This window comes from Syngnathoides biaculeatus, chromosome 10 (genome assembly GCF_019802595.1).
Source record: "Syngnathoides biaculeatus isolate LvHL_M chromosome 10, ASM1980259v1, whole genome shotgun sequence".
NCBI lineage: Eukaryota > Metazoa > Chordata > Actinopteri > Syngnathiformes > Syngnathidae > Syngnathoides > Syngnathoides biaculeatus.
In genome coordinates, this window is record NC_084649.1 from 25,653,879 (window position 1) to 25,675,060 (window position 21,182).

General features: G+C 42.1%; 1 protein-coding gene across 7 annotated transcripts in view; it reads right to left on the reverse strand.

Annotated features, from left to right (window-relative positions):
• tox2 (TOX high mobility group box family member 2) overlaps positions 1 to 21,182 on the reverse strand; it is a 122,065-nt gene that overhangs the window by 41,929 nt on the left and 58,954 nt on the right. For all 7 annotated transcript variants that reach the window (XM_061833362.1, XM_061833366.1, XM_061833360.1 and 4 more), the window contains one exon: positions 4,369 to 4,707. In XM_061833362.1, the coding sequence (XP_061689346.1) occupies positions 4,369 to 4,707 (339 nt within the window). The remainder of the gene's footprint in view (positions 1 to 4,368; positions 4,708 to 21,182) is intronic.

Sequence of the window (21,182 nt, forward strand, 5' to 3'; positions counted from 1 at the left end):
GGCGGTTTAATAGAAATTCCTTCTCCGCACAAATGAACCTTGCTCCGCTACGCTTTGGTAGCTTCGGCAGGCGGCAGACTATTTGATTTAGACCTTTCTGATTTTCAGCAGCGGAGCATGAAAGAGCAAAAAAAAAAAAAAAAAAAAAAAGGAATGTGTGCGCCGAGGAAACATCGAGACGTTATTTAAAATATTGAAATTGCTGTCAGCTATACCTTGCCTTTCGTTTGGATTAATCCACCTCTAAAAATGATGGTTATCACCACTTATTAAGAACGATAAATTGCCACGTGCAGTAAAGTAAGTTGAAATTAAAGCGACGACATCGATTACACTTCTGCTCATAGCCATGATTTGCACACCCACGATGACATAAGCTGAAACTCTTTGCAATTTGAGCATTATCATATTTGTTCACTATTTATGATGCAAATTTGGTAGCAATTGGGAACAAAAACGATCTAGAATGTTCTTTCGTGAAGGACGGAATCACTCCGAAATGGCTGTGCCAAAACCAAATGGCGCGATCCCCCCCTTTCTTTTCAACCACAGCTTTTTGAGACATTATTTGTTTGTATTTTTAATGGTCACACTTATAATAAATTCCTTCATCCAACGTTAAGATGGCATCAGGACTTGCTTTTTGGTGCGTGGTTCAAAATTTAGCAGTAATCAAACAAACGTCTCCTAGAAATGTTTGTCGAGACCCTAAAATGTTGCGTTCATGCTAAAATGGAAGACTTCCTGTATCTTTTTAAGGTATGAATTCTTGCATCATTTTGTTTGCACTCTTCATATTGTAACCCAGATTTTAAAAAAAAAAATACTAGTTAAAATAAACAGTGTAGCAATTAGATTAAAGGTTTTCTTTATACAAGGTGGTGGAATATTTGTGTGTGCTGAATTTATTTTCCTTTGGAGGGATTTGTATTTCAATGTGTGAAAATAAATACTTTTGTTTGGCATTTTATTATTGTAGCCAGGGTTTAAGAAGGACAGGAAGTGAAGTGTCGAGAAGAGAGCGACGCGGGAGAGAGAAAGAAGAAAGCGGGACGAAGAGAAGTTAAGGGCAGACATTTATCAAAATCGATCAACGTGTTTGACTGTTGACATTGTGTTAGTGTGTCGTTTGAGTGGACGACACAAATCACGCCGTAACGTGGTGGAGTTAGCCGCTAATACGGAGGCGACGTGGATGCGTGGAACTTTGCTAGGAAGCTAGCGACGAGCTAACGCAAGGTAGCGAGGCCTGTGTTGGGCCACGAGGAAGAAGACGACCAGGAAAAAGCTTCGCAACGGATCGGACCGTCGGGATTTGGATGAGCCTGGACAAATGGACACAACCCTCGACTTTCTTCATTCCTGCCATTTGAAACCAAGACATTGCGGTTTGAATTTTTTTTTTTTCGTTCTGCCGGCTATGTTCGTATTGGTATGGGCCCTTAGCATAGGTTAGCTTAGCTCATGTGTGCATTGTGTACCTGTTATGTTGACATTGTTTATTTGAATGAGTGTTTGTTTTGTAAACAGATTTGATCTTCCGTCTTTTATTTTGTTATTAAATGTTCACACTTTTTGTTACATAAGCAGGTCTAATATTTGACTATCTGCAAAAGGTAAAAAAATGGGGAGTTTATATGGTAGCTTGGTTATTTAAATTAGGATAACCTTAACTCATAAAGGGAAATATTATTTCAGAGACCTTTTGAGAGGGAATAAGTGCACAAGTAAAGAGTCAAGTTGAAATAGAAGTTTAGAATAATTATCATTGTGTTAATTGATTAGTTTCTAATTTTGATTGAGGTTAGTCACCTCTCGTCAAACTATTATATACTCGAGAAGCGCTACAATATCAATGTTGTCAGCTACGTGTTATGGCGTTAAGTGAATGCGACTTTGAGGGCAGAATTTTCGAGTGACACGATTGAAATTATGTTGTCGTTTTTTTTTTAATCCGTGTCATTAAGTTTTCCTTCCACGCTCCACGTAAATGCAATGAGGATAATTCTCGTTCGTCACCATCTTGCAATGATCGCCGTTATATTACGCATATTTCAAATTTAGCAGCGATTCAACAAAATCTGAAGGGTAAATGCATATTTTAATAGCCCAGGAAATGCCCAGAATGGCCTAATATTGGCAGACCCAAATTCATGTCACTTGTGAAACAGGCTGCAGAAAAAGCTCAGCCAAAAAATGTATTAAAAAAAATCCAGTAGGCACTACTGCAGAGCCAATTTCGGGGGTTATCCTTACTAATAAATCTGATCTTAACATTATTCATGAAATGGAGCTTCAGCACAAATTCCGACACTACGGTTTTTCGTGGCATTAAAAAAATAAAAACAATAATATTAACCCTAGTGGGTGATACTCGTCTGCAGTAAAGGTCATGACCAAAATGTGAATTGTGTATTGAGATAAATGACATGAATGCAATTTTCCGGGCGGCGGCGGTGGGGTCTGCATGGCGCACAGTATTGCAGTTGTATTTCAGATGTACCGTGTATCAAGTCATATGCTGACTGTTTTTTGGCCCTCTATCGCCTCGGCCAGTGATAAATGCTCCAATATGTTGGGCTTGACCTTGATGTGTAACTGTGTGTGTGTGTGTGTGTGTGTGTGTGTATATATATATATATATATATATATATATAGTGTACAGTATCCCCTCTTTTCTTTTCATTAGCAGGCTGCTCAGTGGAAACAACGTGCTGGCCGAGATAATATGAAGCACCTTTAAGACAATAAACTGATGGGAATCAAGTATTATGATATTTGAGAGGTTTTCTTTTTCTGGTCAATCCTGGTGGTATCGCTCTATTCCTAAATCCATCACAAAAACAATATTTCTTTGTCTTTTTGGGTAATCCCATCACAAGAGGGTTCCAGTAACGACCAATGGGGAACAAAAAAAAAAAAAATTGAGACGATACTGTAAAACCAGAATTCAAGCAAAATTCTCGATACAGAACGGTATTGCCCAGAAAAATACTTTACTATTATTTTTAGCTTTTTCAGAATGTCATCAGCCTGGATAGATGCAACATAGACTCAAAGAGGCTAGAAGTGTCACAGAAAGGTTGTGGAGAACCTTGCCAATAATTGTTATAAATGATAAATACATCATGGGTATTTCATTTTTAACCATAAGAATCAAATATACATCTTAATATTTTACAAAAAAAAAAAAAACCACCAGTCTGCAAGCCTAGGATTTAGCTTAGCAATTTGTCGATTAACTATAGCAAAACCTAAAAAAAAAAAAAGAATGATCCTGGCTCAACTTACAAATATATTTTGTGTGAAATTTGTTCATGCTTATCTGAAGCTAAGCTAGTTTCCGTCACTCACATTTGAAAAATGTGTGGGTGTGGTCAGTCATGCCTGCAGATATAAAGTTAAAAGGTGTGGTCCACCAGTCATGCCCGCAGATATACAGTTGCGGGTGTGTTCTGGAGTGGATTGAAAAGGGGATGAAACAAGTAGCTTTTCCTCGAGTTGTGTAAGAAATCCCGTGAGCAGTGGCTCTTTAGCATGAGACTGTACTGCCCCCTCAAAACAGGCTAATTTAAGAGAGGGTAGAAAAAGTGGGCGAAATGTGCCGTCATTCTTGATCCTTCAGGAGCTTTGGCAAAAGACGTCACTCATATTTGAAAAATGTACAGGCGCGGTCAGTCACACCCGCAGATATAAAGTTACGCGTGTGGTCCACCAGTCATGCCCGCAGATATAAAGTTGCGGGTGTGTGTTCTGTTTGTAACTAGTGTACCCCTTCAGGAGAGGAAGGGGGCGGTGTCAGGTAAACTAGAAAGTAGAAGAAGGCTGAGCAGCAGCTCGTTGTTATAGACCGCGTGCTTCCGTGTTTACGAAAAAAAAAACAAAAACGTCAGGCTGCGGTTCACTGCGCTGGATCGGTTTTCATGTGCGCTGAGAGTGTGCGACAAGTGCGCAATTGCGCAGTGGCGCAGCTGAGAGGGAACATTGGTCAAAAGTACACAAAATAAGCAATGTCTTTCAATATCTCTCTATTTCTACTCGTAACAAATGCTTTTGCGCGTTTTTTTCGTGCTCTGCCGTACATATTTGCATACGCGCCCGTCAAATCCCAGCGACTGTAGTTTGTTGTATGAATGGCAACAAGCGGCTACACACCTTCGCTGTACCTGCTGCCTTCCAGTGAAAGAAGTTTTTTTTTTCCCCGTGCCTGTCCGCAGACGTCGCTGGCATAGATAGACGAACACAGACGCGTTACTTGTGCTCAACGCATAATCCGACTAACGTAGTTAAATTGGATAATTTCCTGGAGTACAGTAATTTCAGAATGGCTGGTCTATATGACGTCGGGGTCCACGTTGTTGTACTCACCGAGGGCATCTGGCCAGACACCAGCTGTCCTTCTTGCGCCAGCATGTTGGACATCATGAGGGTGGGCAGCTCCGGGTACGAATAAGGGTTGATGAGGCCGTTGTGTGACAGCGAATGGCAGAGGTAACCCGTGGAGTCGTGCTCCATCAGGTGTAGGAGAGGAGGCTCAGGGTGGGTGGGCGGAGTGATCGGGGGGATCTCGTAGTCTTCATCCCCGGCTCCGTTGCCGCCGGTCGTTCCACCGCCGCCGCCGCCGTTGGTGCCGCCGGTGCCTCCGCCGCCACCTCCTGCTCCTCCGCCGTTACTGCCGCTGCCGCCACCAGTCTGAGCTGTGTAGTTCTGAGGATGACAGAGAAACGTTACGATAGCGGAACCGGTTGAGGTTTGCTTGCATTTCTACCTGCAGATCGATACAGGTGAGTCCGAGCCCGCTCACTCTGGACTGGTTGCTAGCCAATCAGACGGCAAATATAAGCAACCACTCACACTCGCATATGCCCCGATGGACAGTTTAAAGTCTTCAGTGAACCAAACGGGAGTTTTTGGAATGGGATGAGTTGGAGTACCAAGAAGGCTGGATCTGAGCTTCGAACCCCAAATCCAAATCTGAACTGTGAGGCATACCTTCTAATTACCGGCGCTAAATGGAAACACCATACAGTGGAACCTCGATTTAACAGACCCCGACTCAACGGACTTTGCATTTAGCAGACAGAAAATAGTAAACGTTTGAAAATCAACCACCACTCTGAGGCAATTTTTATCTGATGTTGTTTTCTGAAGATGAAAAAAACTTGAGGTAACTGCGCAATTACAGTCATTGTGATTTGACGGGCGCGCCCCATCGCACTCGTAAATCTGCACAGTCGAGCACGAAAAATCACGCACCTAAAAAGTAGAAATGCAAAGATATTGAAAGACCTCACTTATTTTGTGTAGTCTTGACCAATGTTCCCTCACTCTCAGGGGACATGAAAACCGATCCGGCGCAGTGAACCACGGAACACAGACACGTTCTCTAACAACGAGCTGCTGCTCAGCCTACTTCTACTTCCTAGTTTAGCTAACACCGCCCCCCCCCCTCCGCTCTTAAAGGGGTACACTCATAATTACAAACAGAGCACACACACTCAACTTTATATCTGCGGGCATGACTGGTGGACCACACCCGTAACTTCATATCTGCGGGCGTGACCGACCGCACCCATTCATTTTTCAAAAGTGAGTGACTGCTATTAGGATGAGGATTTTATGTTTGAGGTTAGGTTTCCGCACCGCAAAATAATCACTCGGGGTCGATTTTTGGAGACGTCTGCTAATCGGGCGTTTGCTGACTTTGATTAGAAGAGAGGGAAAATGTTCAAATTCGCCTCGATAATCGGTAAAGGTGTAGCCAGACCTCGATTGTTTTCAGAGCAAATCAAAATGGGGGGGTGGGGGGACTCTTCAATCATATGGCAGGATAGTCACAAAGGATAATCTTTTAGAAAGATGAATGGGGCTTTGCAGACTTCGCTCTGAAGTGGGCAAAATGCACAATTTTTTTACGAGATTATCGGTATTCATGCAATTTGTTCTTTCAATTCCGATTCTTTCGGCAGTCTTGCGTGACCCTGTACGTCGTCCCCCGGAGGTGTTTTGAAAACTGACGGCTCCTCTCAAAAACCTTTACTCACGCTTACGATTCATTTTTTTTTTTTTTTGTTTGATGCCATTTATTGTGAAAAACAAAGCCCCCCCCCCCTAAAAAAATAAAAGAAACGAATAAACATATTTGAACGCTAACACGGCGAGTCCAATCAGATCGCAGCTCCTCAAAGAGACCCGGAGAGAGAGAAAATAGCCACGGGGAGTCAACAGGGAGCGAAAAAGCAATCTTGTGCTGAAACGACTCCCATTGTAATGACTGTGTCAAATTAATCATCACAAATAATATTCCGGTGTCAGCCATTCAAGGGTTTTTTAATAGAATTTTTATGATTCACGTCATGCGGCATACATCAAACAGCCCGTCCGGCAACATTTCTGAAATCAATTCAATATCATCTTTGTGTAGGCTGTCATGCTCGCCGACAGAGCGGTCATCATTTATCTCGGCGGCAGGCGAGATACTTTTAGGAGAACAAGAAGAAGATGGGAGGAAGAGAAAGAGAAAGAGACAGAGAGAGAGAGAGAGAGAGAGAGAGAGAGAGAGAGAATGTGGCAAGTTGTCGTTTTTCTTCCTCAAGGTCAGAGCATCGTTCAAAGGGTTCAACTGTGCATCTATGTAATACCCTGATATGAAACGTAAATCTTGTGCAAGTTATAAATACAGTAAAGAATAGCAAATAATAATATAACATGACTAAAAAAATAAATAAAATAAATCAAAGAACATTGGAAAACATTTCTGGAGTTTTTCCGTGGTCTGAAATTAAATTACATTGTATAAATAATAAATATAAGTAGTGACAACAATATAGTAAGAAAAAAATAAATAAAAAAATTAAAAATAACCTCCTTTGTGTATGCGCATTAGATTATATTTTACAAAAATATTAATACATAAATAATAATAATTACATATATAATAATATATTTCATAAAGGGAAATATTGAACTTATAAAAAAATACAATCCAAATTTATATACGTATAATATTATATGAATATGTAAAAAAATAAATGACTAAAAATTGAAAATATGTACACATTAGTAAAAATGAAATACATCAAAATAATACATGCTTAGGATATATGAAAATACAGCAAATACATAATTAAAAAATGATAAACATGAAAGCTAAATTTACAGTAAATTCTCTCAAATAATATATCATAATTACAAATGTATTATTCCAATAAAATATATACAGCGAAAAATAAATAAAATTAATAAAAGACTGCATGTATAATACCATCATTGTAATATGTTACGGATTTATAATTTCAATAAGTGATGTAAAAAAAATAAACACTTGTAAACTAATGAGCATTTTCAAGAGAGATGCGGTCACCATCCAATCAAAATAAATGTGAAAAACTCTCACATCATATTCTACACATGATCGTTTGTTCTTGCTTTCGTCAGAATGTTTAAATCCATCTGAAATCTTTTAATTTGACATTTTTATCCTGTCCTCTAACATTACTTGAGAAAACCTCTGCTCCCCCCACAAAGGTTAACATTCATTTTTTGGCTCCATCCTTTGAAGACAGATGTTTTTTTTTTTTTTTTTTTTTGGTGTGTATGAGTAAACCTTTGGGGATTACTTATGTTATTGTTTGGTCTAATGGATGAGAAAAGCAACATTTCCTGAGATTCAATTTCCCTCATAATTGTTGGAAGGAAATGGGATTGTCCGCCGTAAACATCCACGGCATTGTGCGCGTCCCTCGCCATTGTGCTCCAAACGGGTGCCATCTTTCACTTATCACGGAGCGTGTTCATCAGAACCTTTTTGTTTACCGTTTGCCCAAGCGTGTATCCACAAAAGCAACGATAGTTTCCTGCTTCGGACGAGGACGAGCGCAAAGTGCCGTCCTTTGCCCTCCATGATAAAATGTAAATACGGCAAGGACATCCCCGGTTGGATCGTGGCTGGATAAATCATTCAGACGTCTCCATTGCGCATTATTGTTTTTGCTTCTTGTTGTTTTTATGCATTCAAACCGGCAATCTGCTTAATACATGTACTGTATACAGTAAGAATTTATTTTTTTCCAAAGCTATACACCAAACAAAAGAATGGCATTTGAATGCCACCTGGCTTCACACTGCGGATAATTATTTTATTTTGCCCAGCGGAGTGAAATGAAATGATCAATTAAATTTAACAAAGTTCAGTTAAATTGGCTTTTGAGGAACAATACTTCAGTTTTTTTTTTTTTTTTTTTTTTTTTTTTTTTAAGATGACTAACATGATAGATCGACAGTAATAGCAATGTATCCAATGTGCATACCCTGTGACAAAAAAAAAAAAAATAATAAATATTATGTAAAGTCTAAATACAATAAATAAATCAAATAAAAATAAAATTCACAAAAATAAAATAAAAACATCATAGATGAAAAGAATTTCCAAAAAGTACAAAAATAAATCAAAGAAAAATGTGGAATTCTGTAGTCAAGTCAAGTAATTGTAAACATTACCATCTCAAATCAAAATGAGAAAATTAATGCAAAACATAAAATACAAATATATAGTAATAGTGTAATTAAAAACATATACAAATAAAATATATTCACATTATACAAAAGAAAAATAAATCTAACTCTAAATTGTTTTAGGAGGAATCACATTCATCCACTTTGTTTTATTTGCCATAAATGTTAAAAAGTACTGCAATACAGCTATCAGAAAACGTACAAAATTTTTCACCTACTGAAGGAATAATTTTTTTAACATGATGCAATTGAAAAATGATGCTCAGCATAATTGGAAAAGGAGACAAAGTATTGGCTGTGGATGTCAGGTATAATTGTGGAATGGGTCACCATTTGTGACTTGGTCCGAGCTGCGTGTTTCTTGACATGAGTATGTTACCTATAGAACATCAACTTGGGGAAAATATGTAAAAAAAATAATAATAATAATAATTTAAAATTTAAAAAAGTAAAATCATTTCATTTGTATTTTTTATCATTAAAAAAAGAAAAGAAGAATTGAAACACTATATATTAAAAATGAGTGTGTTAAATCTCATCATGTACTGCGTTTGCTCACATAGAAAATGAGAGTAAACAAACGTTACCGCACAGTCGACTCCAGACCAGTTTGGGTCACTGTCCGGACTTGCCTTCCACAGTGCGAGCTGCCCGGTGGCTGCCTGCAACATTTTAACTCAGCGCCACATCTACAGTTGCATTGCAGCGCACCTTCCGTCGGAGGGAAAACAGACGAAGAAACAGTTGGCGCGGGGATGAGCGAGGAAATATCATTGATTGGGGAGCGCTCCAGCTTGTCTTTTTATTTTGGCACACATCTAATTCTCCCTCTGTAGCGCTGCCTGCGCAGTCGAGGCCTTCTGGAAATGATATTGACTGTGGCTAATGGCTCATTAACTACACTTTTTTTTTCCCCCCCTTATTAGATTATTGTTTGGATGCCTGCACGTATTCGCATCCACCACATTACCAGATTATGCGGCATTATAATTCCATCACGTTATATTTACGGTGATAATACATAAAGCTCGGGTTGATAATGGATTTACACGTTAAAACGAGCAAAAACTCATTAACTGTACCTGTTATGGACATAATGCAGATGGCTGGCTGGCTCGATAGATGACAGAGATAAAAAAAAAAGCTAGAGAAGAGAGATACTCTAGATGACGGTATATCTAGCTGGATAGAGATAGATAGTTAAAGCAATAGACCCTAACCCTATATAGAGAGTGAGAGATAGAGCAAAAGATAACTACAAAATCAAGAGAAAAAGGCAGAGAGAGAAAGAACGAGAAAGAGAATAGAAAGCGCCGGAACGAGATAGATTGATAGAGAACTAAAGATAGAGAGCTCGATAGAGGGTAGATAGAGATATGGAGGGATCGTGAGAGGGAAGGATTGTGATAGAAAAAGGGGTGTAGGGCGACAGAGAGATAGGAGATGGAGAGACAGAGCAAGAAATGGAGAAAAAGAGCAGTAGAGAGAGAGAGAGAAAAAGAGCTCAGGAGATATTTAAAGAAAGAGACAGCCGAAGAGAAATACACAGAGAGATGGATGGAGAAAGGGAGAGACAGAGATAGACGGATGAAGTCAGATCGAGACAAAGATGGAAAGCAAGACTGCGAGTGAGATGGATCAATAGAGAGGGAAAGAGATGGAGATATTGAGACAGAGGTGGAGAGAGAGAAATTGAGAGAGTAACAGATAGAGAGAGAAAGCAAGATAGAGACATTTTTGGAAGGATTTTTTTTTTTTTTTACGACAGGTAAAATTAAGCGTTCAGAAAAAGATAAAAAGGTTCGAGTAAATGCGGAGGAAAAAAAAAAAAAAACACGACTCCCTGGAACATAACCACAAAATTGTGCAAAAAATTCAAAGGGAACTCGTTCATGTCACACTTTTTTTTTGTGTGGAGTTGCCCAGTTTTGCTATTGTTTTGATTTTTAGATGGGGTCAGCTGTTAACTCTTTGATATCCTTGTGTAAACGATAGCGTCTATGGACGGTTATTACCAATAATGGATTTTTTTTTTTTTATGGGAAAAAGGGAGGCGTCCGTTTGAGGAAATAAAGCACCGGTACTCAAACCAGTTGCCGCCCCACAGATAAAGACGTGCTTACACAGGACCATTTTTAACTGAAATCAGCAAAAAGAATAAATGTGTCGTTAATTCCTTTCGCTCGTTCGCGGAGCCAACGCGTTGGGACGTCAGCGCGATTGTCACAATCGCTTTCATGACAAAATGATTGCAAGACCCACCCGGTTGCCTTGACTCAACCGTTGAGGATATCCGTGACCTGGATGATCCGATAGGCTACATTAAACAGCTTCAACATTTATGACTGTCTCAATGTGCCAGTTCAGGGTGTACCCCGCCTCCTGCCCGTTGACAGCCGGGATAGGCTCCGCCACTCCTGCGACCCTTGTGAGGATACGCGGCTCAGAAAATGAATGGATGGACGGAAGGATTGTCGACCCTGAATTTTTTCCCAAGCAGATCACAGAGAAATTAAAATCCCTCTGAACACACCACAGACCAATCACATCCAATGACCGAGTCTTGGTCGACACTGATCAGAACGGTCAATCGGCATCAAAATTGGCCTGATTATCGGTATATGTGTAGTTACCTTGAGGTTTTGTTTTTTTTTCCCTACCCCCCCCCCCAACCTCTTCCATTGACCAAGGTGAGGACAAACAAGCTCTTCGGCTTTGGCTTTGACTCGCACAACAGGCTTCGGTCCGCGGTGTACATTTGCCAAAATAAAGTACCTGTACGACTTCAGTTGGGAAAGAGCCGCCTTAACACGAGTGCGCACTTTTGAGGCCATCGGAGGGCTTTGCACCACGGCTGAATTACACTTCAAACCCCACTCGCGCTTCCATTACCTGTCATGCAATGCTGCCAGCTTCCAAAGAGGCAACGAGACAAAGTCGGGCACTCTTTATCTCATCTCTTTTTTTTTTTTTTTTTTTGCAAATGGTCTTGTTTATAGTGTTGCCGGAGTCCCACTTTACATGGAACACAGAGAGGCCCGTTCTATTACACCATCCATCTCTGTACGCTGTCAAGTCGGGCTTAATTAAAGCCAGAGCTGATCTTACGCCATGCGATCATGTCAGAGGCACCACAAAGGCTGTCCTGGCAGGGGTGCACCAAAGGGTGACGAGCGCCAGGCGTCCGCTTACAGCCACACTATACCTCGGTTCTTCTCCTGCTTCCCTTCTGGTGCCTGTTCCGCACGATAATGCCGCTATCTTGCCAATGCGGACCGCGCGCCATCGTGAGCCCAGATAGCAACTCTGTGGCTTGAGTGTTATCGGAAACGGGAGCATACAAATGCAATGATCACCCAGTAATTAAATAAAACTATAACTAGTACGCGGATGGCCACATTCACCATTTTGCTTGATAACCTGAAGGGGAAATCCACTGCTTTACATGAACAATGTATCCAATAGGTCATGTAATATGTAATCGATTGTGACAATGTGGTGTTAAATCCTCCCGTTTAAACGTGTTTTGAGAATTTTTTTTAACCAACAATTAGGAATTTTCAGGGGCGTTGCCATTTTCGCGAGTCACATGACCTCCGTGCGCGGACGTGACGTGTTACGTGCCGCAACAAAGGCTCGATTACGTGGCAAACTATTTATGCCCGGCGCTGATTTCTCGGATTTATCCTCATCTGATGAAGAAATAGCAGTATCGGTTGATCGGGAAGACGGAGGAATACTTCCATACACAGCCGTGAGCACCGCTGTATGGAAGTATTCCTCCGACTTCCCGATCAACCCAGCGGCCGAGCCGTGAGCTCGCTCCCCGAGCCCTGGAGCTCGCTCGCCAGGGAGCGAGCTCACGGCTCCCCCGAGACCCGGATGCCGCTCACGGCTGTGTATGGAAGTATTCCTCCGTCTTCCCGGTCAACCGATACTGCTTATTCCTTCATCAGATGAGTATAAATCCGAGAAATCAGTGGTGGGCATAAATGGTGTCCCATCTAATCGAGCCTTCGTTGCGGCACGTAACACGTCACATCCGTGCACGGAGGTCATGTGACTCGCAAAAGTGGCAGCGCCCCTGAAAAATTGTAATTGTCGATAAAAATCATTGTCAAAATAGAGTACATACTACATGACCTACTGGATACACTGTTCATGCAAACCAGTGGATTTCCCCTTTAAGTAAGGCCCACACGAACCAACTCTCAACACCGTAGGGGGATTTTTAAAATGTGAGCAATCCCAAACGTAATGAGGAAAAAAATAATCGTCAGTTGTCTGTGCTGGAGATGAGCAACACAACAGACTTTCTTTGGCTAGCAAACTTTTGCCCTTGTCGTTTTTATTGTGGTGATTGACAATTAACACCGACCTTTTGCTTCTATATTTGTGTCTGGCAACAGCAAGATTTTCCGGTTCCGATTCACATCACAATCACTTGCCTGCGACTCCGCGAACTCGGCGTTGACCGCACACAAGGATTTGCGATCGAAACATACTCACGCTTTAACATTTACGATTAGTTGTTTGAACATTTTACAAACGGATCTGAGAGGGGGAAAAAAATCCCTCTGAACACCCGTCACACCACAGGATAATCTTTCAGCGACATGCAATAATTGATCTTTTGCTGACTTTGATCGGAAGGAAGGGGAAATGCTCAAATTCAGTCTGATCATCACTATGTTTGTATCCCGCTAAATTGGCTAGCACTCTATTTAACATCGGAATTACGGAGAGTGCCAAAGCCCAACTTGGTGTTCGACAATTCGCAATTGTAACTGCTAAACAAGGTCAACATTTCTAATTGTCAGTTATGATCAGGGGGGATAAAAATCCCATTTAACACCCCACAGCAACGGATAATCGCTCATGATAATCTTTTTGAGACATTTGCCAATCGGACCTTTGCTGACTTTTGATTCACGTCAGCGGAGAGCCGATCGTGAAACGTGTGTAACGGGCTTAAGCTTCCTGCAACTTCTAATTTCCCATTCCCCTGTCACTGTTTTTTTTTTTTTTTTTTTGTTTTAATACAGTATATCTCCTTTTGATCTCCTCGGCGTTGTATCCTGTTCCCACCACTCGACTCACTTGTCAGACAGGTTCACGGGGTCACGGCCATCTGATGGCGCGTCAGGGCCGATTAGCGTCAGCCGCGTTTGCGCCACGTCATATTTCATTAGGCGTCCGGGCGAGTCAGGAGGGGTCGGCGTGATTTGATTGGACGACAGAAATGATATAATTTGTGTTTAACCTCGGGCGGTATGAGGCTCTGAGTGGCGTACTAATGCACGTTGCGAAAAGATGAGGGCGGGCCATCTCTCGCTCTGCCGGCAACTAATTTAAAGTGGCACGCGGCCGATCCGAAGCCAAGGCAGGGCGACGGCCAAACATGTGGCCCAGTACGAGAAAGCGCTTACCAAATAGTAAACAAGCTTACGTGTACTTCTGTTGCAGTAACTAAAACACTTATCCATATTGTACAAATATCATCGTATTGTCGGGGGTTAGTGACCGCGCCCTTGGGCAAATAATGAAAAAATGTAAGTAGATGACGCACTGCTTAAATATTTTAGTTGCCTAGATCAGTGATTTCCAACCTTTATAGAGCCAAGGCTCATATTTTACAATTGAAAAATCCCACGGCACACCAACAAAAGAAAATGTCACCAAAAAATGGATCGATTAATTCCTGTATGTACTTCCTGCCATCTAATAGAAGAGGATTTTTTTTTGTTCTGCCTGTCATTGTGCCTCATTGGCATAAATTGATGAACAACGATACATTATTTCTTGGAATAAATGTATTTTTTTTAGCAATTACATAAAATTGGTTAACTTCCCACGGCACACCTGAAGAGCGCTCACGGCACACTAATGTACCCCGGCACACTGTTTGAGAATCTCTGGCCTAGATAGACGGCTTCAAACGTAGACATGTCACAAAGTAACATTCTGGTATTATTTCCAACTCATCTTATGACGTTACACAAATAGATGGCTTCCATCCCACACCGTAAAACAATGGCTAATCTCAGGCGCTATTGGGTAATCAGGGCTTTACTAACGATTGATCAGATGGGAGTTAAAATGCTTGAATCCATCTCGATTGGTGGAATGTGTTTAGTTTACCGACGAGTCTCCCGCCCTGACCGCGGGGTCGCTAGCTTGGCCGCGTCAGCGTTGACCACACACAAGAATTTGTGACTGTACAGCTTGTACAGGTTTACCATTCACGATTGTTGCTCCCGAGCGTTTCCATGTAAACTGGGATGAAAAAAAAACACCCTTCCACCATAGTCCAGGATAAAATGACTCTTGATAAACGTTCCTTTTCTGACTTTGATCAGAATGGACGAGAAAAAGCTCAAATGCGGCCCGATTATACTGTAACCAAAGCAAATTTATTTGTACAGCGCATTTCATACACGAGGTATCTCAATGTGCTTTACGTGATTAAAGGCATTTGAAAACAAAGAGATAAAACATTTCAAATGGGATAAAAATAATAATAAATGACAAACAAAATATTTTTAAAAAAATGAAATTAAAACCGAATACAGTGCAAGTAATATGAGCAAAAAGTGGATATATTCTAAAAAGCATGAGAAAAAAAAAAAAGAAGCGTTTTCAACCTGGATTAAAAAACATTGACACTTGGGGCTGACCTCACCTGTGTTGGCAACTTCTTCCATTTGTGTGCAGCATAATAGCTAACTGGTGCTTCGCCATGTTTGCTTTGGACTCTGCGCTCCACTATTTGACCCGAGTCAGTCGATCTCAGAGCCCATCTGGGTTTGCATTCCGTAAGCATTTCTTTCATGGATTCAGAACCTAAAATCATTGAGTGATTTATAGACCAGTAGCAGAACTTTAGAATCTATTCTAAAGCTGACCGGAAGCGTTATATGCTCTGACCGCTGCGTTTTGGTCAGAACGCGAGCTGCAGCATTCTGTAGGTACGGGTGTTTAAACTTAACAGTGAACCGCAAACCAGCGCCGATGGTCACGCTGAGGTTGTTGTGTGTTTCGCGAGCAGGCGCAGGAAGGAAGAGGTTGTTACAAACCAGGAGCATAATCACAGCTACTACCTGACAGAGCACATTTAGGATTACATTGGCGGCCGTACAATTTTATTCCCCCCTTTCCCTTTTGCGCCTCTCCCATTCCTTCAACTTATTGGCTGCTATCTGCTGTGTGCAGCAGGTGCACGAACATGCAATCCAAATAAAATAATAAAAATCGTTCTCTTTTAAAGTGAGTTCAGTCATGTGCTTTCCTTCCTCTCACTGCCTGAGCGGCTATTAGCATGCTCACAATGGCACTTCTGTGTGCGCGCGCGACAAAACAAATTATTGTTGCGGGAAAAAGCTAAATGGAGAATTTTTTAAAAAGTATTGTTTTTCTTTTTTTTTTTTTTTTTTAAAGGCCGCTGCATGTGGACTGAGTGACTGGAACAATACGGAGTCTTAACAAAGGGTGCGCTGATGGTGCAGTCACGCAGACAAGCCAGCATTATTCGCAGAATTGTTAGGATCCTGTCACCCACAAATAACTGCGCTTTAAACAAACGGAGGGGTGTTAAATCCTCTGCCTGTTCCCGCGAGCGTAATAGCCCTTTGAAAGGCTTTTGTGCTCATTTCATACATATTTCAGATTTGTTTTTTTCCTCTCTTCTTCTACTCTACGTTTAACTCCCAGTGTTGGCTGCTTTCTTGGTGTCACCGTGCTCTTAAGCCCCCCTTCTGAGGCTGAGAGTCCATGAGGCTTGTGTATCAGAGGCTGGCACAGCTGGTGCCAGCAGGAAGCTAACATCTGCGTCCTTGTGCTCTCGGTCGTCATTGTTTGCCGCGAGGCTGGCGGCGAGCGGAGGGGACGGCTCGCCGCCGGTGTCGATGAACTCCCGTCTTTGAGTGTTCTGGCAGCCTCGCGCACGAGCGATCCCCCGTCCCCGAGGACGATAAGATGCGTATCTTAATAGAATGAAACCCTCGTTACATCCTACTACAAATGCTCAAGAATTCTCATAGTAAAGAAAGCGTTACCTATCTCGTGTGCTGATGTCTACGAGCGGGCTAGCCATTATGTTTTGCTAATTACGCAAAGACAAGCCGACCGCTTCCTACCTCGCTACTTGTGATATCCACTTCAGTCATCCCCCGCAACCACAAGTTGCGCCGTAATATTATTATTATTGTTAAAAACCTACACTTCTTTGGTGACGACCAATAGCAGCACAAGGTTTCATTTTTTCCTAGCAAACAGATGTTAGATTCTGCAGACCAATTCCGATGTATGCTCGGTAGGGATTGTGAATGGCCAATTAACGCTGGTTCACTGCAAGAAATTTTGGCGCGAGCATCAAATTCAGTTTTTTTCCTCCTAGCCCAACACAGTTTAAGATTCTTCACCCTTTACCTTTTCCTCTCCCGACTTATAAATATGCTATCCTTTTCAGTTTTCACGGTCTGACTTTTTTCTGGAGGGAAGAATTTCTGATTTCGGCTATATGATGCAATTGCTCGATAACTTGACCGTTTCTCACAGTTTTTCTGCCCTCGCAGGGTTGGTTAAGGTTTCCCCTCCTCTGCATGTGTGTCATCTTCCCACCATATGTTTCTGATGAGCCATTGTAGAACTTGATCCCTGAACTCTTTAATGTCCAACCTTTAACAAATCTATCACATTTGTGCCTCGATGTTCCGAATGAAAAGCCTCATTCCAACCTTTCTAGTCAGGATGAGTAATACTCTTGTTGGCAGCAGCAAAGAGTCCCCCCCCCCAAAAAAAAAAAAAAAAAAAAACGCCAGGAACCGTCCGGATACCTTGACGTGCCGCCATTGGTCCAGCTCCAGCCGTGCGTGACTGACAGGAAGTCAAGTGATTGGGGCAGGGAGGACGGGGGTCGGCGGTATCTTCGGATCGGCGCGCTGATTAAAGCACTCGCGTTTTGTAAACTCCCGCCGTTCGGCCCCCAGCGCCAGCGCCCCCGCCCTGCTGGTCTGAATTACAGCTCGGCCACATTAGGTTGATTTACAGCTTCCTCCTGCTGTTTAGATTGGAAGAGGGAGGGGGGGGGGGGTGTTCCGAAGTGGTTACCCCAGTCTCCTTTTCATTGATTCCTCACCCCAATTCCTCCCTTCACCTGACTCACCTCGTCTGCACATTGATCTCTTACCTCGGCTTCTTCATTCCTCACCCCCCCTCCCCCACCCACATCTGCAGTTTTTCATTTTTCCTCCTCCACACAACCAATTCTGTCCACTTTGCTTAAACGTCCGCCTGACTTGACGCCGTCTCTCCGCACCGTTTCCCACCGATTGCGCCGTCCCTCCAACCGCTCTTTCCCCCTCAGATACATCTTTTGTGAAAATGAAAACAACCAGCAGCCTGCCAAAATATTTCTATAGCCGGCGTGCTGACAATGCAGGGACGCGGAGACAAAGCAAAAAGATGTGCAGGCATATTTGCGGCGGCAGCGGGGAGGAGGAACGCGCTCTCCCTTTTTCATTTTTGCCTTCTCTCCGTGGCCTTGGGGCAGTCGTTTACACGCCCCCTATCAACGCATCATGTTCATTTAAGAGCCATCTTTAATATAAATAAAAAAAAAATACGTTATCTATAAACATAACTTATTTATTTGTTTTAAAGAAGGCTCTTAAATGAACTGAAGGATTTGCACAAAGTCCTCTTTTCTAGACGCCGCCTCCCCCTCACCCCCGGTGATGAGAGGAAACTAATGGCAACCGTAATGTGTTTGTTCAGATCCTCACGTCCCATCGGCCAGCGTGTGGACTGACACAGCACTCGCACCACAAGGCAACATCGGACACGTTAGACGCTCTGCGCTTGTTAAATTCGTCCATCCGTGCATTTTCCATACTGCTTGTCCTCATTAGGGTCGATGGTGAAGCTGGGCCGAATCGATCCCAGCTGACTTTTGGCGAGAGGAGCTGGGTAAACCTCGGATTAGTCACCAGTCAATCGCAGGGTATGTCAAGACAACCAATCATTCACGGTCAAACTCACACCTACGGACAATTTATATTCAAATCGGAGTCACGTTTGGCAGGGTACACCCTGCAGTGGTTGAAGGCCAATTTTCAAGGCCCATATAGACAAAAAAACATTCACACCTGCGGGCAATTTCCAGATTTTAATGCCAGGTGACTTTTGGCGAGAGAAGGGGGATCCACCCAAGAATGGTCACGGATCAATAGCGGAGAACCTTTGAACAAACAATCATTCAAATTCACCCTTAAAGGTCAAGTGTCATAAAACATTCTAAAATAGATATTGCAATGAAAAATACATATAACATTATTCGCTTCAATGTCCATACAAAAAAATAAATATGCCCATTTTTCACGACGAACCGGGTCTTTTGGAAAAGTATGAAGAGTGAATCCATCCTCCCGAGTGTTCGATCAATATCCAGCAATACAACGAGCCGGCATTTTGGCTAACACGAAGGAACAACGAGCGACCTTACAACAGGTTAAACTAGTAGAAACATACGAGATTGCTAAAGTGCGCTACTGCCCTGTACGTCACTTCCTGTTTCTTCTCGAAAACAAATCCCTCGAGAGGATTTTCATTGCGGGGTTACAAAAAGCCATACACGTAAAAATCATGTTTTGTGGTGAAAAAAAAAAAAAACGGATGGGTCCATACTGGCTGCTGTTTCTTCATTAATAACATAGTAAAAATCATGCATTTGATGACAGTGGACCTTTAAGAACAAGTTTAGTGCCCTCAGTGTCATCCGGCATTTGGTGAGAGAAGTGGGGTCCGCCCTGGACTGGGTTTCAGTCAATCACAGGCCATCTATAAACAACAACTCTCAATCACGGACAATAAGTTTTCAATTCAGGCGTGTTTTGGGGGATGCAAATGGCCCACGTGAAGTTCTGAGCTGACATTCGAACACAGGACCTTTCAACTGTGGCGGAGATGTGCTAACCGCTAGCCCACCGTGCTGCTGCTTGTTAAATCACAATTAATTAATAAACCACTGGTGCAGTACACCTCACATTGCGGTGGCACATGCTCTGATTAGTTTTTCTCCTAGCTGTCAATAGTTTATGTGATCAATCCTATTTTGATTGAACTGGCTGAGTGGCAGAAAAGAGTAATGATTAAAAGATCCAGAGCGCCGACTATTTATATACGAGGCATCAAAAAGTGCATTTTCCATAATCCGTCCCATTTAATGATAGCCAGTGGACCGCCACATAATCGTGATTTGGCATTCATATAAATTCGTCAATCCAATTGGTTGGTTTTGAACGTATCCTCCGTTATTCACGGAAAAGCACAGATTTGTGATTTTTTTTTTTCAAAATAATTCCGTTTCTACAGTCTCATGATACATATCGCACTGTAACGTCTCTTTGACCAGGACGACGAATGCCTAAACACGACGAAAAAACATAAAAATAGTACTGCTACATCAAGCATCTGCGGAAGCACCCAGAATGTCGTGTGTGAAGACAAGTTCCGCTCACTCATCCAATCACAAGTCCAGCACCAACAGTGTTGAGATTTGTGATTGGCACATAAGTGGGCGGAGCTTATATCAGCTTGAGCTCAGGATGGTTTATAAACTATTGACAACCACAAAACCAGTGGAATCCGTTGTAGCAGTTCAACAAAACATTGCTAAACCTGCAAAAGCTGCCTATAGAGTCATCAAATCCCTTTTGTTTACGTTGCCACATTGCCAGTCAACAAAGTTGCTAGTTAATTCCGTTGAAACGAACCGAAAATATGCCTTATAGCACGTCGCCCAGAGATTCGTCCGATACCGTCAAACATTCAGAAGGCGGTAATAAATGAAGGTACGTGGAAAAATGAGAGGCACTCGACATAGAGGACCCATCCTTAATGCCGAAGTCGATGTTTTCGCTGATAAGAAATTGGACAGTTAATTGGCTACCTCTTGTCTTGAGACAACTGGATCTACACATGGATCTGGTGAGTAAGTCATCGAGATTTACACAGAACAGTTTAAAAGTGTATGAAAGTTTGGACGCATACAAATACTTTGTTGCTGGATCTGACGGCTCGTGAACACGGAAGTGTGTTCAGCTACACGTTAACGTTTGGTGAAATCCATCGATTTTTTTTTTAGCTTATATTCAATACAAATATCATTATTTAAATACACGACCCCTGGTTTTACACAAACTCGCATTCATTAACTATGATTGAATAAGAAAAAAAAAAAAAAAAAAAGGACAGGGAGTCGGCTCCTCCTACACGGAAGCGTATCGCGGCCAAACACACGCACACCTCTAAACCCCTATTTAAATACACATTGTTTTCAAATGAGCCAATTTAGCATTATAAATATTTCCTGGTAATTTGAGATTGAGAAGAATAGTTACTATAGGAAATAAAATGATTGCTACACAGGCGTGTGTGTATTTTGGTTGGGCAGCATCCATCACGTTTAATTGCCAAAATCCATCGATCTTTTCTGGTCCTTTCACCTGGAATTCCATAGAATGATCTCTTTGGGTATCCGTCTCGTCTGTTGTGACAACCAACATGACAACAAGTCTCGGGTATTGTAAATATTCTCCTCCGGTTTAAATGTCTCCCACAATGCCGAGCAGCACTGTTTGACCGGCAATATGGCGCCGTGAAAATGGTGA